Source organism: Crassostrea angulata, chromosome 8, assembly GCF_025612915.1.
Source record: "Crassostrea angulata isolate pt1a10 chromosome 8, ASM2561291v2, whole genome shotgun sequence".
Classification (NCBI taxonomy): domain Eukaryota; kingdom Metazoa; phylum Mollusca; class Bivalvia; order Ostreida; family Ostreidae; genus Magallana; species Magallana angulata.
The window spans coordinates 14,043,288-14,059,420 of NC_069118.1; the positions used below are offsets into that span (position 1 = coordinate 14,043,288).

General features: G+C 34.7%; 1 protein-coding gene across 1 annotated transcript; it reads right to left on the reverse strand.

Moving 5' to 3' along the window:
- Positions 1-2,269: 2,269 nt before the first annotated feature.
- Positions 2,270-7,582, reverse strand: LOC128161250 (neurocalcin-like). The gene is made up of 2 exons (XM_052824493.1): positions 7,112-7,582; positions 2,270-2,627 (listed from the first exon to the last, which is right to left on the reverse strand). Exons 1-2 carry the CDS (start codon positions 7,487-7,489, stop codon positions 2,454-2,456), a joined length of 552 nt encoding a protein of 183 aa, XP_052680453.1. The 5' UTR covers positions 7,490-7,582; the 3' UTR covers positions 2,270-2,453.
- Positions 7,583-16,133: the final 8,551 nt, after the last annotated feature.

Sequence of the window (16,133 nt, forward strand, 5' to 3'; positions counted from 1 at the left end):
TAAAGAGTTATTTTTCATGAATTGAATTTCAAGGCTTATCTCAACAATCCATGTGATAACCAGTATAAACCGGTTTTAGAAATAGCTGTTCTTGCTGTTACTAATTTACTCCCTCCGCGATATGCAATTTATATCGATTTATTTAATAAAATAATTTACTTCATCAATAAGGGAATGTAAATATAAAGCACGTTATTCAATATGACTGCTCACCCGACGGCAGTTACTGAAGAATATAAATAAGCAAACCCCGCTTGTTCCCCATTTATACGTCATTTGAATTTATTAGACTGAATAATACAAAATCGATACGTCGTGTTATCACAGGCAAAGACCCTGAAAATGACAACTAAATGTAAATAAACAATTTTCATCAAGATAAATGTATTGTCTAATTATGACCACGACTACTGTAAATTCCTTATTTTACGTGAGTTCTTATTTCAGCGATTCAACCGTTTTCCATCAAATCGCGAGAACAAACAAATCGCGAATGCCGAATTTGTATCATAGTTTCTTGTAATTAACATATATCCGAAATATTTAAGCGAAATTTTAAAATTCGCGAGATGTGATTTTTGCGATTTTTACGCGGATATAATTCCTCGCGTTTAATTATCATGAATCTACAGTATCTTACCCGCTAAAGTACACACGAGATCTTCCTCAAATTAAGATATATAAATATATTTCCATGAAAATTTATTTTTAATTTTAACTGTTTATGCCAAAATAAATTCAAGGTACATTACCAGGCTATTTTGGAGTTATCATATTTTGGATTTTCCTTATTGTAGCATACAAAATGCATCAATGCATACATGTAAAATGAAAAATATGATTACGGATAACACAGTGGAAATCTCCACATTGCGGGGATAGAATTTTTGAAATAATTGAGGAAGCGTTCGAATGTCCTTAAGCTCGTTCAGCGACCCCAAATTATTATTATTAGATTAATTTGAGAGCCTTGCGGTTACCACCGAAGAACCACGTCAAATTTCAATGAAGAAGATTTTAATTAAATTTCAAATATTTCTATGGGAGTAGAACTTCATTTGGAAATTTGAAGAGGGAGTAAACTCAAAACACTGAAGATCAAGAACCGTCACCGAGATACGGATCTGGAGTTTGATGTATTTGTTACAGTCACATTCTTTGATCTTACATTATTTCTCTTGCTGGTCGTCGTTTCTTTGAATGAACTGTATTGAGTAGAAAAACTAACGTTCAGTTAATCAGATTAATGAAAAAGGCTTCGTTATTCTGTGAAGCTGACGTTCAGAGAACAGTAGCAGATGATAATTTTTACATCCAAATTTAAAACAAAATATCTAAAAATAGAAATAAATACATCTTGCAATATAATAATTTCAAAGTACATGTTATGACGATTGCTTGCGCAGTTTTCTCGCCGTTCATCGTTATTTTTGGTTAGTTCCCAAGATTGTTCCGTCACTTTTTGCTCTCGTTGTTTTACACCATTATTCCCATGGTTCCACATCATTATCAATTTACCTGAACCCGAATACTAGCTTCAGAAATCTACAGGACTGACTGACTACAGAATTACAGGGAGTTGGGTAGTCAAAGAATAGCCATAATCAGATCTACTTTAAATTTCTAAATAATATGCTTTTTGAGCTAAAGATTATTTCATAAAAACACAGTATTAAGCTATAAAATTTGGATAATTTCCTATTTCATTCTTCAGAGCTCTTCTATATAGGAAGATCAATATAGTCTAAAACGGCTACGTCCGTCCAGCCCTTCTTAACCGGAACCACCCCCACCCACCCACAATTGAGATACATATTAGTAATTACGTATGTAACGGTTGAGATGATCGTGTACTACATGCAATTTCCTGCAATAGTTTATCATAATCCGATTAAAGTTCCATTCTGTTTTTCAACGATGTGTCCGCCATGATCTCATCCTTGAAGTTAGATAGAAAGGAATGTATTTTATTTTATAGATCATATAGAATTTTATTCCCAAATTATATCTACCAAATTTTACGATAATATGACGTTAAGTAAAATGCTATGGCGAAAGTTTTATTGTTTATTTATTTTTTTGAATGGCCCTCGTATAAGTTCATATTTGTATACCTAAAATGTATCAAAGTAAATAATATCAACAGTTTGAAGAAACTTTAAAAAATCGTGATATTTTTTCTGACGCAGAAAGGTAGAGTTTGTTGTTTTTTTACAGTTTCCCCTTTGTTAACATATAACTATATATATATTTTTAAAATCAATTTTATTACAATGTAAATTTAGATAACACATACCAAATGATAACAGAAATAAAATAATCTAAAAAAAATTAATGTATACTTTGTCAAAAATTAAAATATCGTAATTATCAAAGGTATTACATTCTATTTAAAATACAAGTTTTTCATTGATATAACTGCCCGGATAACTAATGGCACCGGTCCTGCTGCCTCAATCAAGGTTCAGTGATTTGACGATGAAGGGATCCTTCTTCGCGCCCTCTATGAACTCCTCCACAGACAGGTTATCGTCACAGTCGCTGTCCATCTTATTGAATATGGAAGCCGTCTTCTCCTCTGGGTCATCTTGGGAAAGTCCACAGGAGAAATTGCCTTTGTTCAAAGCCTAAAAATTGTTAAAAAGTTGCTTGTTATTGATTTCCCATAAAGATATATTGTACTAAAAACACAAGAGGCCCATGGGCCACATCGCTCACCTGGGAAACATGAGGTATGATAAAATCAGCTTAATGGAGTCATAATACAAACTATCTGGATAATGTACAATTATACATAATACATACTTTGTATCTACACTACCTGAGGAAGTTTCAGCTTTCCTGGCTGATTAGTTTCTGAGAAGAATATTTTTAAAGATTAACTTTATATATTCCTATGTAAAACTTCGACCTCTCATTGTGGCCCTACCCTACCCCCAGGGGTCATGATTTTCACAACTTTGAATTTACACTACCTGAGGATGCTTCCACACAAGTTTCAGCTTTGCCGGCTGATTAGTTTCTGAGAAAAAGACTTTTAAAAATTTACTCTATACATTCCTATGTTAAACTTTGACACCCCATTGTGGCCCCACCGTACCCCCGGGGGCCATGATTTAAATCTACACTACCTGAGGATGCTTCAACACAAGTGTCAGCTTTCTTGGCGGATTAGTTTCTGAGAAGAAGATTTTTAAAGATTTACTCTATATATTCATATGTAAAACTTCGATCCCCCATTGTGGCCCCACCCTACCCCCGGGGGTCATGATTTTAACAACTTTGAATTTACACTACCTGAGGATGCTTCCACACAAGTTTCAGCTTTCCTAGCTGATTAGTTTCTGAGAAGAAGATTTTTAAAGATATACTATATATATTCCTACGCTTAACTTCGACCCCCCATTGTGGCCCCACCCTACCCCCAGGAGTCATGATTTTCACAATTTTAAATCTACACTACCTGAGGATGCTTCCACACAAGTTTCAGCTTTGCTGGCTGATTAATTTCTGAGAAGATTTTTAAAGATTTACTCCATATATTCCTATGTAAATTTTTGACCCCCCCCATTGTGGCCCCACCCTACCCCCAGGGGTCATAATTTTCACGATTTTAAATCTACACTACCTGAGGATGCTTCCACGCAAGTTTCAGCTTTCCTGGCTGATTAGTTTCTGAGGAGAAGATTTTTAAAGATTTACTATATATATTCCTATGTAAAACTTCGATCCCCCATTGTGGCCCCAGCCTACCCCCGGGGGTCATGATTTTCACAACTTTGGATCTACACTACCTGATAATGCTTTCACACAAGTTTCAGCTTTCCTGGCTGATTAGTTTCTGAGAGAAAGATTTTTAAAGATTTACTCTATATATTCCTATGTAAAACTTCAATCCCCCATTGTGGCCCCACCCTACCCCAGGGGTTATGAATTTCACAACCTCGTTTCTACACTACCTGATAAAGCTTTCACACAAGTGTCAGCTTTCCTGACTGATTAGTTTCTGAGGAGTTGATTTTTAAAGATTTACTCTATATATTCCTATGTAAAACTTCAACCTCCCATTGTGGCCCCACCCTACCCCAGGGGTCATGATTTTCACAACCTCGTATCTACACTACCTGAGGATGCTTCCGCACAAGTTTCAGCTTTCCTGGTTATATGGTTCATGAGAAAAAGATTTTTAAAGATTTACTCTGTATATTCCTATTTAAAATTTCGATCCCTCATTGTGTCCCCACCCTATCCCCGGGGGTCATGATTTTCACAACTTTGTATCTACACTACCTGAGGATACTTTCACGAAAGTTTCAGCTTTCCTGACTGATTAGTTTCTGAGAGGAAGATTTTTAAAGATTTACTCTATATATTCTTAAACTTCGACACCCCATTGTGGCCCCACCCTACCCCCAGGGGTCATGATTTTCACAACTTTGAATTTACACTACATGAGGATGCTTCCACACAAGTGTCAGATTTGCAGGCTGATTAGTTTCTGAGAAGAAGATTTTTATACATTTACTCTATATATTCCTATGTAAAACTTTGACACCCCATTGTGGCCCCACCGTACCCCCGGGGGCCATGATTTAAATCTACACTACCTGAGGATGCTTCAACACAAGTGTCAGCTTTCTTGGCGGATTAGTTTCTGAGAAGAAGATTTTTAAAGATTTACTCTATATATTCATATGTAAAACTTCGATCCCCCATTGTGGCCCCACCCTACCCCCGGGGGTCATGATTTTAACAACTTTGAATTTACACTACCTGAGGATGCTTCCACACAAGTTTCAGCTTTCCTAGCTGATTAGTTTCTGAGAAGAAGATTTTTAAAGATATACTATATATATTCCTACGCTTAACTTCGACCCCCCATTGTGGCCCCACCCTACCCCCAGGAGTCATGATTTTCACAATTTTAAATCTACACTACCTGAGGATGCTTCCACACAAGTTTCAGCTTTGCTGGCTGATTAATTTCTGAGAAGATTTTTAAAGATTTACTCCATATATTCCTATGTAAATTTTTGACCCCCCTCCATTGTGGCCCCACCCTACCCCCAGGGGTCATAATTTTCACGATTTTAAATCTACACTACCTGAGGATGCTTCCACGCAAGTTTCAGCTTTCCTGGCTGATTAGTTTCTGAGGAGAAGATTTTTAAAGATTTACTATATATATTCCTATGTAAAACTTCGATCCCCCATTGTGGCCCCAGCCTACCCCCGGGGGTCATGATTTTCACAACTTTGGATCTACACTACCTGATAATGCTTTCACACAAGTTTCAGCTTTCCTGGCTGATTAGTTTCTGAGAGAAAGATTTTTAAAGATTTACTCTATATATTCCTATGTAAAACTTCAATCCCCCATTGTGGCCCCACCCTACCCCAGGGGTTATGAATTTCACAACCTCGTTTCTACACTACCTGATAAAGCTTTCACACAAGTGTCAGCTTTCCTGACTGATTAGTTTCTGAGGAGTTGATTTTTAAAGATTTACTCTATATATTCCTATGTAAAACTTCAACCTCCCATTGTGGCCCCACCCTACCCCAGGGGTCATGATTTTCACAACCTCGTATCTACACTACCTGAGGATGCTTCCGCACAAGTTTCAGCTTTCCTGGTTATATGGTTCATGAGAAAAAGATTTTTAAAGATTTACTCTGTATATTCCTATTTAAAATTTCGATCCCTCATTGTGTCCCCACCCTATCCCCGGGGGTCATGATTTTCACAACTTTGTATCTACACTACCTGAGGATACTTTCACGAAAGTTTCAGCTTTCCTGACTGATTAGTTTCTGAGAGGAAGATTTTTAAAGATTTACTCTATATATTCTTAAACTTCGACACCCCATTGTGGCCCCACCCTACCCCCAGGGGTCATGATTTTCACAACTTTGAATTTACACTACATGAGGATGCTTCCACACAAGTGTCAGATTTGCAGGCTGATTAGTTTCTGAGAAGAAGATTTTTATACATTTACTCTATATATTCCTATGTAAAACTTCGATCCCCCATTGTGGCCCCACCCTACCCCCGGGGGTCATGATTTTCACAACTTTGAATTTACACTACCTGAGGATGCTTTCATACAAGTTTCAGCTTTCCTGGCTGATTAGTTTCTGAGAGAAAGATTTTTAAAGATATACTCTATATAATCATGTGTTAAACTTCGATCCCCCATTGTGGCCCCACCCTACCCCCGGGGGTCATGAATTTCACAATTTTGTATCTACACTACCTGAGGTTGCTTCCACACAAGTTTCAGCTTTCCTGGTCTTATGGTTCATGAGAAGATTTTTGAAAATTTCTCGAAAATTTTCATAAATTCCTTTGCAAAAGGGCGTGGTCCTTAATTTTCACAACTTTGTATCCCCTTAGGCTAAGGATGCTTTGTGCCAAGTTTGGTTGAAATTGGCCCAGTGGTTATTGAGAAGATGTTGAAAATGTGAAAAGTTTACAGACAGACGGACAGACGGACGGACGACAGACAAAATGTGATCAGAATAGCTCACTTGAGCTTTCAGCTCAGGTGAGCTAAAAAATAAAACATTCAGTTATTGTTGTACTTGTATTACATTGCAAAACGGGGATACTAAGTAGTTTCTAAATCAGATCTAGTATTTTCACAAAATTGTCTTGATTTCAAAATTGATTCGACACTGGATAAAAATTGACAATCTTTTGATGAAATCCCACATAAACAATAGTACGATTTACACGATAGAATTAGGAAGAGAAATTTCGATTTTGCGCTCAAAAAAAACTCTACAGGGGTCATCTCAAAGTTGAAAATAATCTATAAAGAACATACAACTCTTGCTCAGTTATGTCAAATTTTTTCAAACAAATTCGTAAATAAAGTTCGATTCTTTTCATGGTTTTTAATTCTATAAAATTTCAAGTATCTTATCTTAGTTAATAGTGTTTAAAGTGACATACTGCGTAGATCATAATTACTTAGTATAATATAAAAACAGTTTTAATTTTTGTTTTAAAGCTAGCTACAAGCAGGGCCTCGATAAATAACAGAATTAGAACAACACAATGAATAAAATCTTTCTTTCTACCCGTATTACAGAAACTACGTACAGAGAGAATCGCAGACATTTCGTTCCGTGAAATAAATCCATTTCCGTCAATATCGTATATATTGAAACTGAACTTCAGCTTTTCCTCCAAACTCCCTAGTAATACAACACTAAATCCACACATAAACTCTCGGAAATCCAACAGGCCGTCCTTATTCTGATCGAACACACGGAATACATGTCTGGCAAACTCTGTTGCGTCCCCTAGCGGAAATATGTTAGAATACACTCCCTTGAACTCGTCTTCTGTCAAAAAGCCCTTTGGCCAGCTAGCTTTGAACTCTTTGTACCATTCCTGAAGTTCCTCCACTGAGAAGTTTGTCTGGTTCCTTAATTCCGCAAGGGTTCTCGGAGCGAGTTTGCTTTGTCTTTGTCCCATTTTAACTGCTAAGAGCTTCAAAATAGCTAGACTATTTACAACTTCGCTTCAAATACTTGTTCCTGTACTAAATAAAATGTAAGAGAACGTTTATCGTGTTTCGTTAATTCAACACCTTTTTATCAATATTTAATGAATTAATATTGATTTGCTTTTCAATTAGATGCATATAAGTACTTTGACAAGGATAGGTTTACGTGCCGTGTTGTAATCCAATAATGATTTTAGTATCCGTCTTTTTTAATAAATAAAGTTGTCTTATGGCTTTGTTGTCATATCAATTTCGCATGAAAAATTGTTCCACATCTGACCTCTGTAAACATGAAATTTATACAAAAGAAAATTGAACAAGTAAACTCCTAACTGCATTCATAACTTTGGTTTAGTTAATCTCAGGAAGTTTATATCTAATCCACCCAACCTTTTTACATTTAGACCACGAAAGAACGGACTATGTGCGTTCAATGCACAACTCAATGAATGTTCATTACATGCTCCAATCGCAACTTCTCGGACCTTTCCGTCAGAGCCCGGAAACACCTCGGATGATGTTTTATCGCTTGTCGGAAAAGCCCGAAAAGTTACGATTGCACATTCCCATTCGCCATACGAGTTTTAAAAACATATACCCAAGGACAATCTGCCAACATCGAAAGTGAGTCATTTCCAAACAGGAGACTGTATGCTTCGTTTAGCTTTTGGTAAAGCATAGTTTCTGTTCTATCATTTTAGCGATGTATTTTTGAAACTAGCAAGTAGAATCTTTAATCTAACATTGCTAAAGTTATGGAAAGTCATTTCGGTCTTCTCAAGTTTTTATTTGTTCTACTTGGGTCAATTTCCCCTTTTTTCGCCAGAAATTTTCAAAAAGTAAGGCGCTTTTGACAACGAATACCCGAGTAAATTATGACCGTATAATGACCATATATGATATGAATCTTAGCTGTCATATTTCATTGGAGGTATTCCAGACAATATTTTTCACCGATGGATATTTCTGTAATAAAAAATCTGCCTAACAATTATATTTCATTTCTGTTTTCAGTCAAAAGCGTCAGTAAATGTCACAGCCGTAAGTATACACATAGCAAGTACATGTACAATGGAGACCCCAGAACCCAAACAAAAGGCCTATGGGCCCTCTAGCTCACATCATTAACTTATCGATTTTGGCGAGTTTCTTTTTATATAATAACTCTAAACAAAGATGAATCAAAGAGTGAGGTTTTAAAAACATTTGAGTCAATTAAATTGTTTATTTGTTCTACTTGGGTCAATTTCCCCTTTTTTCGCCAGAAATTTTCAAAAAGTAAGGCGCTTTTGACAACGAATACCCGAGTAAATTATGACCGTATAATGACCATATATGATATGAATCTTAGCTGTCATATTTCATTGGAGGTATTCCAGACAATATTTTTCACCGATGGATATTTCTGTAATAAAAAATCTGCCTAACAATTATATTTCATTTCTGTTTTCAGTCAAAAGCGTCAGTAAATGTCACAGCCGTAAGTATACACATAGCAAGTACATGTACAATGGAGACCCCAGAACCCAAACAAAAGGCCTATGGGCCCTCTAGCTCACATCATTAACTTATCGATTTTGGCGAGTTTCTTTTTATATAATAACTCTAAACAAAGATGAATCAAAGAGTGAGGTTTTAAAAACATTTGAGTCAATTAAATTGTAGTGTTAAGCTTTATCAGGATTCAGGTATTATAATTTTACAAATTTCAGCATTGCAGTTATTTGCTTGAACAGTGTTTCTAGGTCAAAGTCCTTCAAAGACTCTTTAAAAATCCTTTTTCTGGCCTTATACTCTATATATTATTTACCATTGAGCCTAATTTCACTCATAAATAGTGTTCGTGTGTAAACGTACGTGTGCAATGACCTTGAACCAATTTTTTAGATCATGGCTAAGGTCATACAAGATTTTATTTTAAATTAAAGACTCTAATTCTCTCCCTATGATCAAACCTTGCTCAGACTTTATTATAAGTCTGCCTGTAGTGAATGGGTGAACAGTGACCTTGAATCAAGTTTCTATGTGGTAAGGTCAGAATAATAGTAAACCTCTGTAGAATTCTTGTCTAGAACTTAGTATTTCTTTTTATTCTTTCTGCTTTATAATTTATCTATACAATGCTATAAATGCATGGTATATAGGGTAGGAAATGTTTTAAAAGCCCTTTAGAACTAAATTTTTAAATCAAAGATCAAGGTCAAGCAAAGTCCTCTAAATTCGTTTTGTCCAAACATTGTAGGCATATTTGTTAAGTTAGGCCCTTTCAGATGGTCATCGTCTCAATATTGTATAGCCTTGTTATGGAAAACTGAACTGATGGCAAATTGAAGGTCATATTTCTTACTTGCCCTGTAAGTAAAATATGTAAATCATCCCATATTTACTTTCTCAGTTCTATTTCCTCTGAAAAGTTTCCTTTTCAAATGCTCAATGATATCTGTAGGATATTTAAAATTATTGCATGCTTATGCTGCATTTATATGTTACAATGACTGTACTTTTTCAGCACAAACTGATTCACTCACTTCTTAATCTAGTGCCTGAATTTGATACATTCATTATGATTGATGCCACAACTAGTACAATGCTGGAACCCCTTCCATCCATTTCAAAAATAAAACTTGGTCTTTCATGGAAAGAAACAAGATTCTCAGACTATACCTACATGTACTTGTAACAAGCACATACTGTTAACAATTAATTCTAGTATTTTCAACACTGTTTCAGTGATTTAGGCTATGTAAATTCAATAAACAGACACTGGAACAACATTTTAATATTTATTAGCAATAACCAAGGTAACATGTTTAAAATACAATCATAATTTTGATAAATAATCTAGATGACAAATTACTGTATACAGGGAAATAATTTCTCCCTCGTTGTCAGCTGGCAAATGTAAGACTGGGCGAATATCAATGTCTCAAATTATCTCTCTTTAAACAGAGATGTTTTGGGTGAATTCATGTAGGATCAAATCTTCTTGCAAGTGTAGGAAAGGCTAAAGTTACATAGGGCAAAAATAACCCTGTATACAGTATTAACTGACAGCAACATTGTACATACATTTCAATAATTAATGGTAATAACCAAAGTTACATAATACAATCATAATTTTACAAATAACCTAGATGTCCACTTATTATCTGACATCTACTGTGTACATACAAGTTAGAAAATTAATTTTTTCCCACTTAATATAGTATAAAAGTAATCCTAAAGCTGGGCTAAGCAGTATAGGCAATTAGTGAATGATAATTATAGTTTCATATGATGGTAATACAATAATTTTGGTGAAAAACTGTCCCTTCCATAGAGATAAATATTGAAGCTAACTAGGAAAGTCAACACTGCTATTAGACAGTCACACTCATCAAATTCATTTTAAATTAATTACTTCACTTCCACCAAAAAATAATTGTATTTTTAAAAATGTAAGATCTGGAAATATCATAATAAAATTAAAATTTATTTATGTACTTCAGTATATTAACATTTTCCAGTGTCTTTGTCAGTAATAACACTACAAATCAAATTTTTAAGGTATAGTTAAACACAGTTCATCTACAGGTTACTGTACATTTTAATATCAAGTTATTGGCATTGGAATATAAACTTCATCCCAACAGTACATAATTTACATTACTCAGATGAACTGTATTGAACTGTACATTACAAATTTGATTCACAGTGCTATCACAGACAAAAACACTGAAAAATGTAAATAATATACCATACAGGAAATGAGGAATCATTCTTTAAATATAATGAGGTAATCATTAAGGTTGGGCAATGATCAAATCTATTGTAAAGCTCTTAGGGCTTCATTGAATCTGATCATGCCCCACCATAAAGATCACCTCATAATACTCAAAGAATAAGACCTTATTTCTTAAATAATTAATTACTAAAATAAAACTAATAAAGTGTCAATATGGAATTAAAGGCATTTGACATCAATGATTGGTTTCTATTTAATGTTAAACACTGTCATACACTTGCAACAAACATTTTTACCACTAGAATAATAGAACAGTTAATATTTTCAAGCTTTTGGGTATACATTTTAATAAAATTTACTTGTCGTACCACAAAATAAATATTTTTCTTCATCCTAGTACATGTATTAGTTTAATTTTTCAAGACATTCTTATATATAAAAAATACTAACTTTGGGAAAAAGGGCAGTTAATATTTAATATGTCTTACATAATTTAATAAAGCATAAAAAAACATGATTCATTTAAAATAGAGAGAAGCATAAAATACTGCGAAGAGTTGTCCAGCAAAAAATTATAAAACAAAATCAAAGATGACACTCTTGATGAATAAAAAGCTGTGTTTATAAGTATATGATTAGTCAGTTTGATTCTGGTAGCATTGCATTATGTAACAATCAAGTACTCAACAATGTCATACACAAAGGCAGGGTCTTAAAGAACCATGTGCAAGAAATAATAGGTTAATATAGATTTGATTCTTTAAACAGTTAAACAAAAAATTTACAATTGGTAATGTAGAAGCATGGTAAAAACCATCAACAGTACTATATAGCAAGCTTATTTGTGGTACTATCATCAATGTTAAATGATGTGGTCTGTAAACACACGTGAAGTAATGTGCAAAACCTAAACTTTGTTCTCCCACTTGGCTTTAAATCATGTTAAACTGGAGAGAGAAAAAAAATAAGAGAAAAGGGAAGAATATATATATAAATGATGACTATTGAACTTTACTTTATCATCCATGTTTCTCAGTATAAAAAACTACACTTCTGTTTTTTACCTGTTTTTTTCTGATTCTTTATTACAATGTTATTAAATAACTACCAGTAGATATTTTTGTTCCAAAAAGAATCTATGTAAGAGCTTATTTGCTTTTCAACTTTCAAGGTTTTAATAGTTTATCTTTGCCATCTTAAAAATTGAGCCTAACAATTAAAAGACCTTTTTGATATAAGAACTGGGTTGCAATCTCAACAGTGTGGGTTATAAAGGTATTTAAACTGCTTCATATCAAAGTCACCTCAACGGGACTCAAAATCAATTTGCTATATCCATAAATTCATTACGTCCGAATTCATTTTAACCGTAAAATTTTTACCTGGGACTCAAAAAAACTTCGCTATATCCGAGAATTCGCTATATCCATGTTCGCACTAAACGAGTTTTACTGTACAGTATATTAAGCCATTAAAAAAGTTCAAATATTGGCCAATCGTATTAACGCATTTCCCTAATTTAATAGTGGGATTACTTACCTGTTAAGCATCACTTTTGAAATTTTTTTTTGAAGCGAACGGTCCATATAAAATTTTTAATGCTTTTGAAAGTTTAGAAGTTTAATAATTATCTTTTAAGTAACAGTGAGAAAGTTCTAAGTAATAATTTCACTGATGATATGATAATAGAGTTCCATCATTAGTAAACAACATAGACCTTCATTCCCCGTTGCGTTTTTTTTATTCTGGACTGAACGTTTTTTTTGTGCTCAAAATGGCGGACCATCATCATCTGCGCTATTTTCTGGACATTAAACAATGGTACCTTGTGTTTGAAGTGTTTTGTTGTTGTTTTGTGAGTGTTATATATTCATATAAATGGTTTTTACAGGCTGGACAAGATAAAAGTTGCACCAAGTTGCAGAAATGGTCAAAAGACATAGTGAACCATTTTTGGTATGCTTGCAAGACTGCAAACAGCATGGATGAATTCATGGTATGTAATGTATTTAAAAAAAAGCTATTAATGTTAAGACACAAAGAATAATATGGATACATTTTGTTAATGCCTTCAATACTTTGCACTTATTCTGTAAATGAGAATAAATGCATACTCTTAGCCCAGGGATGAAACAGGACACCCAGTTGTGGAGAATCTAGATACTAACTCTTCAGAAAGCGGTTATGAGTCACCAATTTCAATCCCACAACCTAACCAAGTACAAACTGTAAATTTTGTTAGCCTAAATTTTGGCATTGAAGAATACCTGCCACTTACGACAAATACTTTTGATTCTCTCCATTCACATGTCTTTCATAAAAATTAAAATCTGAGGGAGCCAGTTTATTAATTTGTGATCCTCCTCCTAAAATCTGCCTTCTTTTGAGCATCCACAAACAAAATAAAGACAAGCAATGCAATTTCATTATTAATTCAAATTAACACTTGTGTAGGAATTCTTTTTTTAATGCTCAATAAATATCTTTTAATAAATTGATACCACTGAAAATCCAAAAAAATAAAGAGAGTACAGAGGAAAACCATGCAGTTTCCTTGCTGATGAAAAAAAAAAAAAAAAAAAAAAGTATGTGCTGCTGCCTGCTTGGTGACCCCTCAGAGAAAATTAATGTTCAAAGAAAACAAAAAGATGGAAACATCAAAGAAGTACCAAGTCCCATCATTGGCCAAATGTACAACAAGTTTAATTATGCTGTTAGGGGACATTGCCACCCTGGGTTTACAGCGCAATGGGGGGAAAACAACTGGCACCAGCCAATCAGATCTTTTTGTTGTTTACTCTTGACCAATTAGATTAGACTATTAAAGCATGTTCAAATATTAGCCAATCATATGTACGCATTTTCCCAATTAGTGGGCTTACTTACCCGTTAAGCGTCACTTTTAAAAAAAATTTTGAAGCGGAAAATCCACGTAAATTTTTTTAGCACTTTCGAAAGCTAAAATTTAATACCATCCCTCCCTCCCAACTAGCATGTGTGGTTTATATGTAAGTATGTGAGTAGTGTATGTGAGTGTTAGCTTGTAGAGTAGTTTCACATGATTTATATTTATAAAAATTCAGTGTGCTGCATATAAATGTTCTTTGTAGCTTTAACTTGCATTGGTTGTCATTTTATTATAACATGTGACTGCATTATTAGTATGCAACACTGAATTCGGTTTGCTGTCTTGTTAATAATAAATCATGTGTTCACCCAAACCATGGTCTCCTGTTCTTACCCCTAGATGAGGATTTAGATTAATCATCTACACAAGCTATTGCCTACCAAAGCTAGCGAAGATCCACAGCAACAATTGGCATTTGTTAATGGTGAAATAGTTATTAAACTGAAACATAAGGAAGCTAAGATCACCAATGTTGAAACTTGGACCAATGCATTCCAGACCAAACCCAACAGCTCCTTAGATATATAAACATTGTCCGTACTGCAGCTTCTACGACATCCAGTTTAGACTCAGGCTCTCCCGCAACCCGTTACTCCCTTGGGACACTGTAGACGCACTCTGGCTGTTGTATGTGGTCCCCACGAACCCGAGCAAATCCCACTCAGAAGTCTCTTAAATGCTTTGACTACAACTACAAGGGAACTTGCCTAAGACCCTATTGTTCATACCAGCACAGTTGCATTAAGTGGGGTAACCCCCACCCAGTTCAATCTTGTGAATACTCGCCCCAGCTATCAAACTCACCCTACCGTTATGAAAAACCCAGACCCAACCCCCAACAACTATTTGCCCCTTACTTAAAATAGAAAGACATTTAAAGAGACATTCATAATATGTGTATCACATTACTGTGATGATGCTCAACTCATGGATGTTCCCCATTGCGTTGACCAAAACCCTGGACAGCGTATTCAATGTCCTAAGTGCATAAATGTATAAGTGGTTATGACAAACACATGGGTCCAAGAATTAATGATTATTAACTTTAGAGAGCAAACTTAAGAGACGCACCATCTGGAAAATTCCAATACTACCAAAAACAAACAAAGAGATTGCTTCCAAACAATCTGAAGATCTGCTTTTGAGTATTCACAAACAAAATAAAGACCAGTAATGCAATTTCATTGGAAAGTAAATTCATAAATTATACATGGATAGGAATTTTTTTTAAATATTCAATTGGAATAAATATTTAAAAAAAAAAGATTAATACCGCTTACTGAGAAATTTAAATCCACTCAGAGAAGATCCAATTTAAGACCAAAAGGTACATGGATTGTTTCATGTATAAGCAAAAGGAAAAAAATATTCTATTAATTCCACGGGATTTACCATGGCAGTCCGCCGTAGTTCACAAGTGAGATCTACTTACGTAACAAGTGCAAGTGCCCCGTACGATCTTAACAGACCCGAGAACTGGACAGTTGAGAAGGAATAATGTTACTTTTCATCAATCCGATAATAAAGAGTGTGTTTTTGAAGAAAGTGAAGGATCTGAGCTTTATTCATAGTTGCTTTGAAGATTGCCCTGTAGTTTTTGCATCGGGCTCGAGTAACGCATACCAAGATGGCTGTGATCATGCATCCCCAACTTATGCAAACAATTTCAACTCTCAAGGAAACAGTGCATGCGCGAACCAAAGATAAAGGATTATTGAAAGAAATGTGATTTATTTTAGGTTTCATTCATCATTGATAGACTATGATGACTTTCCATGTTTAGTTTAAAAAACAGCTGAGAAATCAATACAACAGTTACATGCATTCTTAAACCTGATGCTAAATTTAACTCTTTCCCCCGCACTAGCGCTTCTCGACGCCCTGTCATTTTTTCCGCGGTAGCGTCTTTCGAAGCCATGTTTGAATTTCCGCAAAAGCGTCTATGGACGCCTTGCCTTGTTTTCCCCAGAAGCGCTTCTGG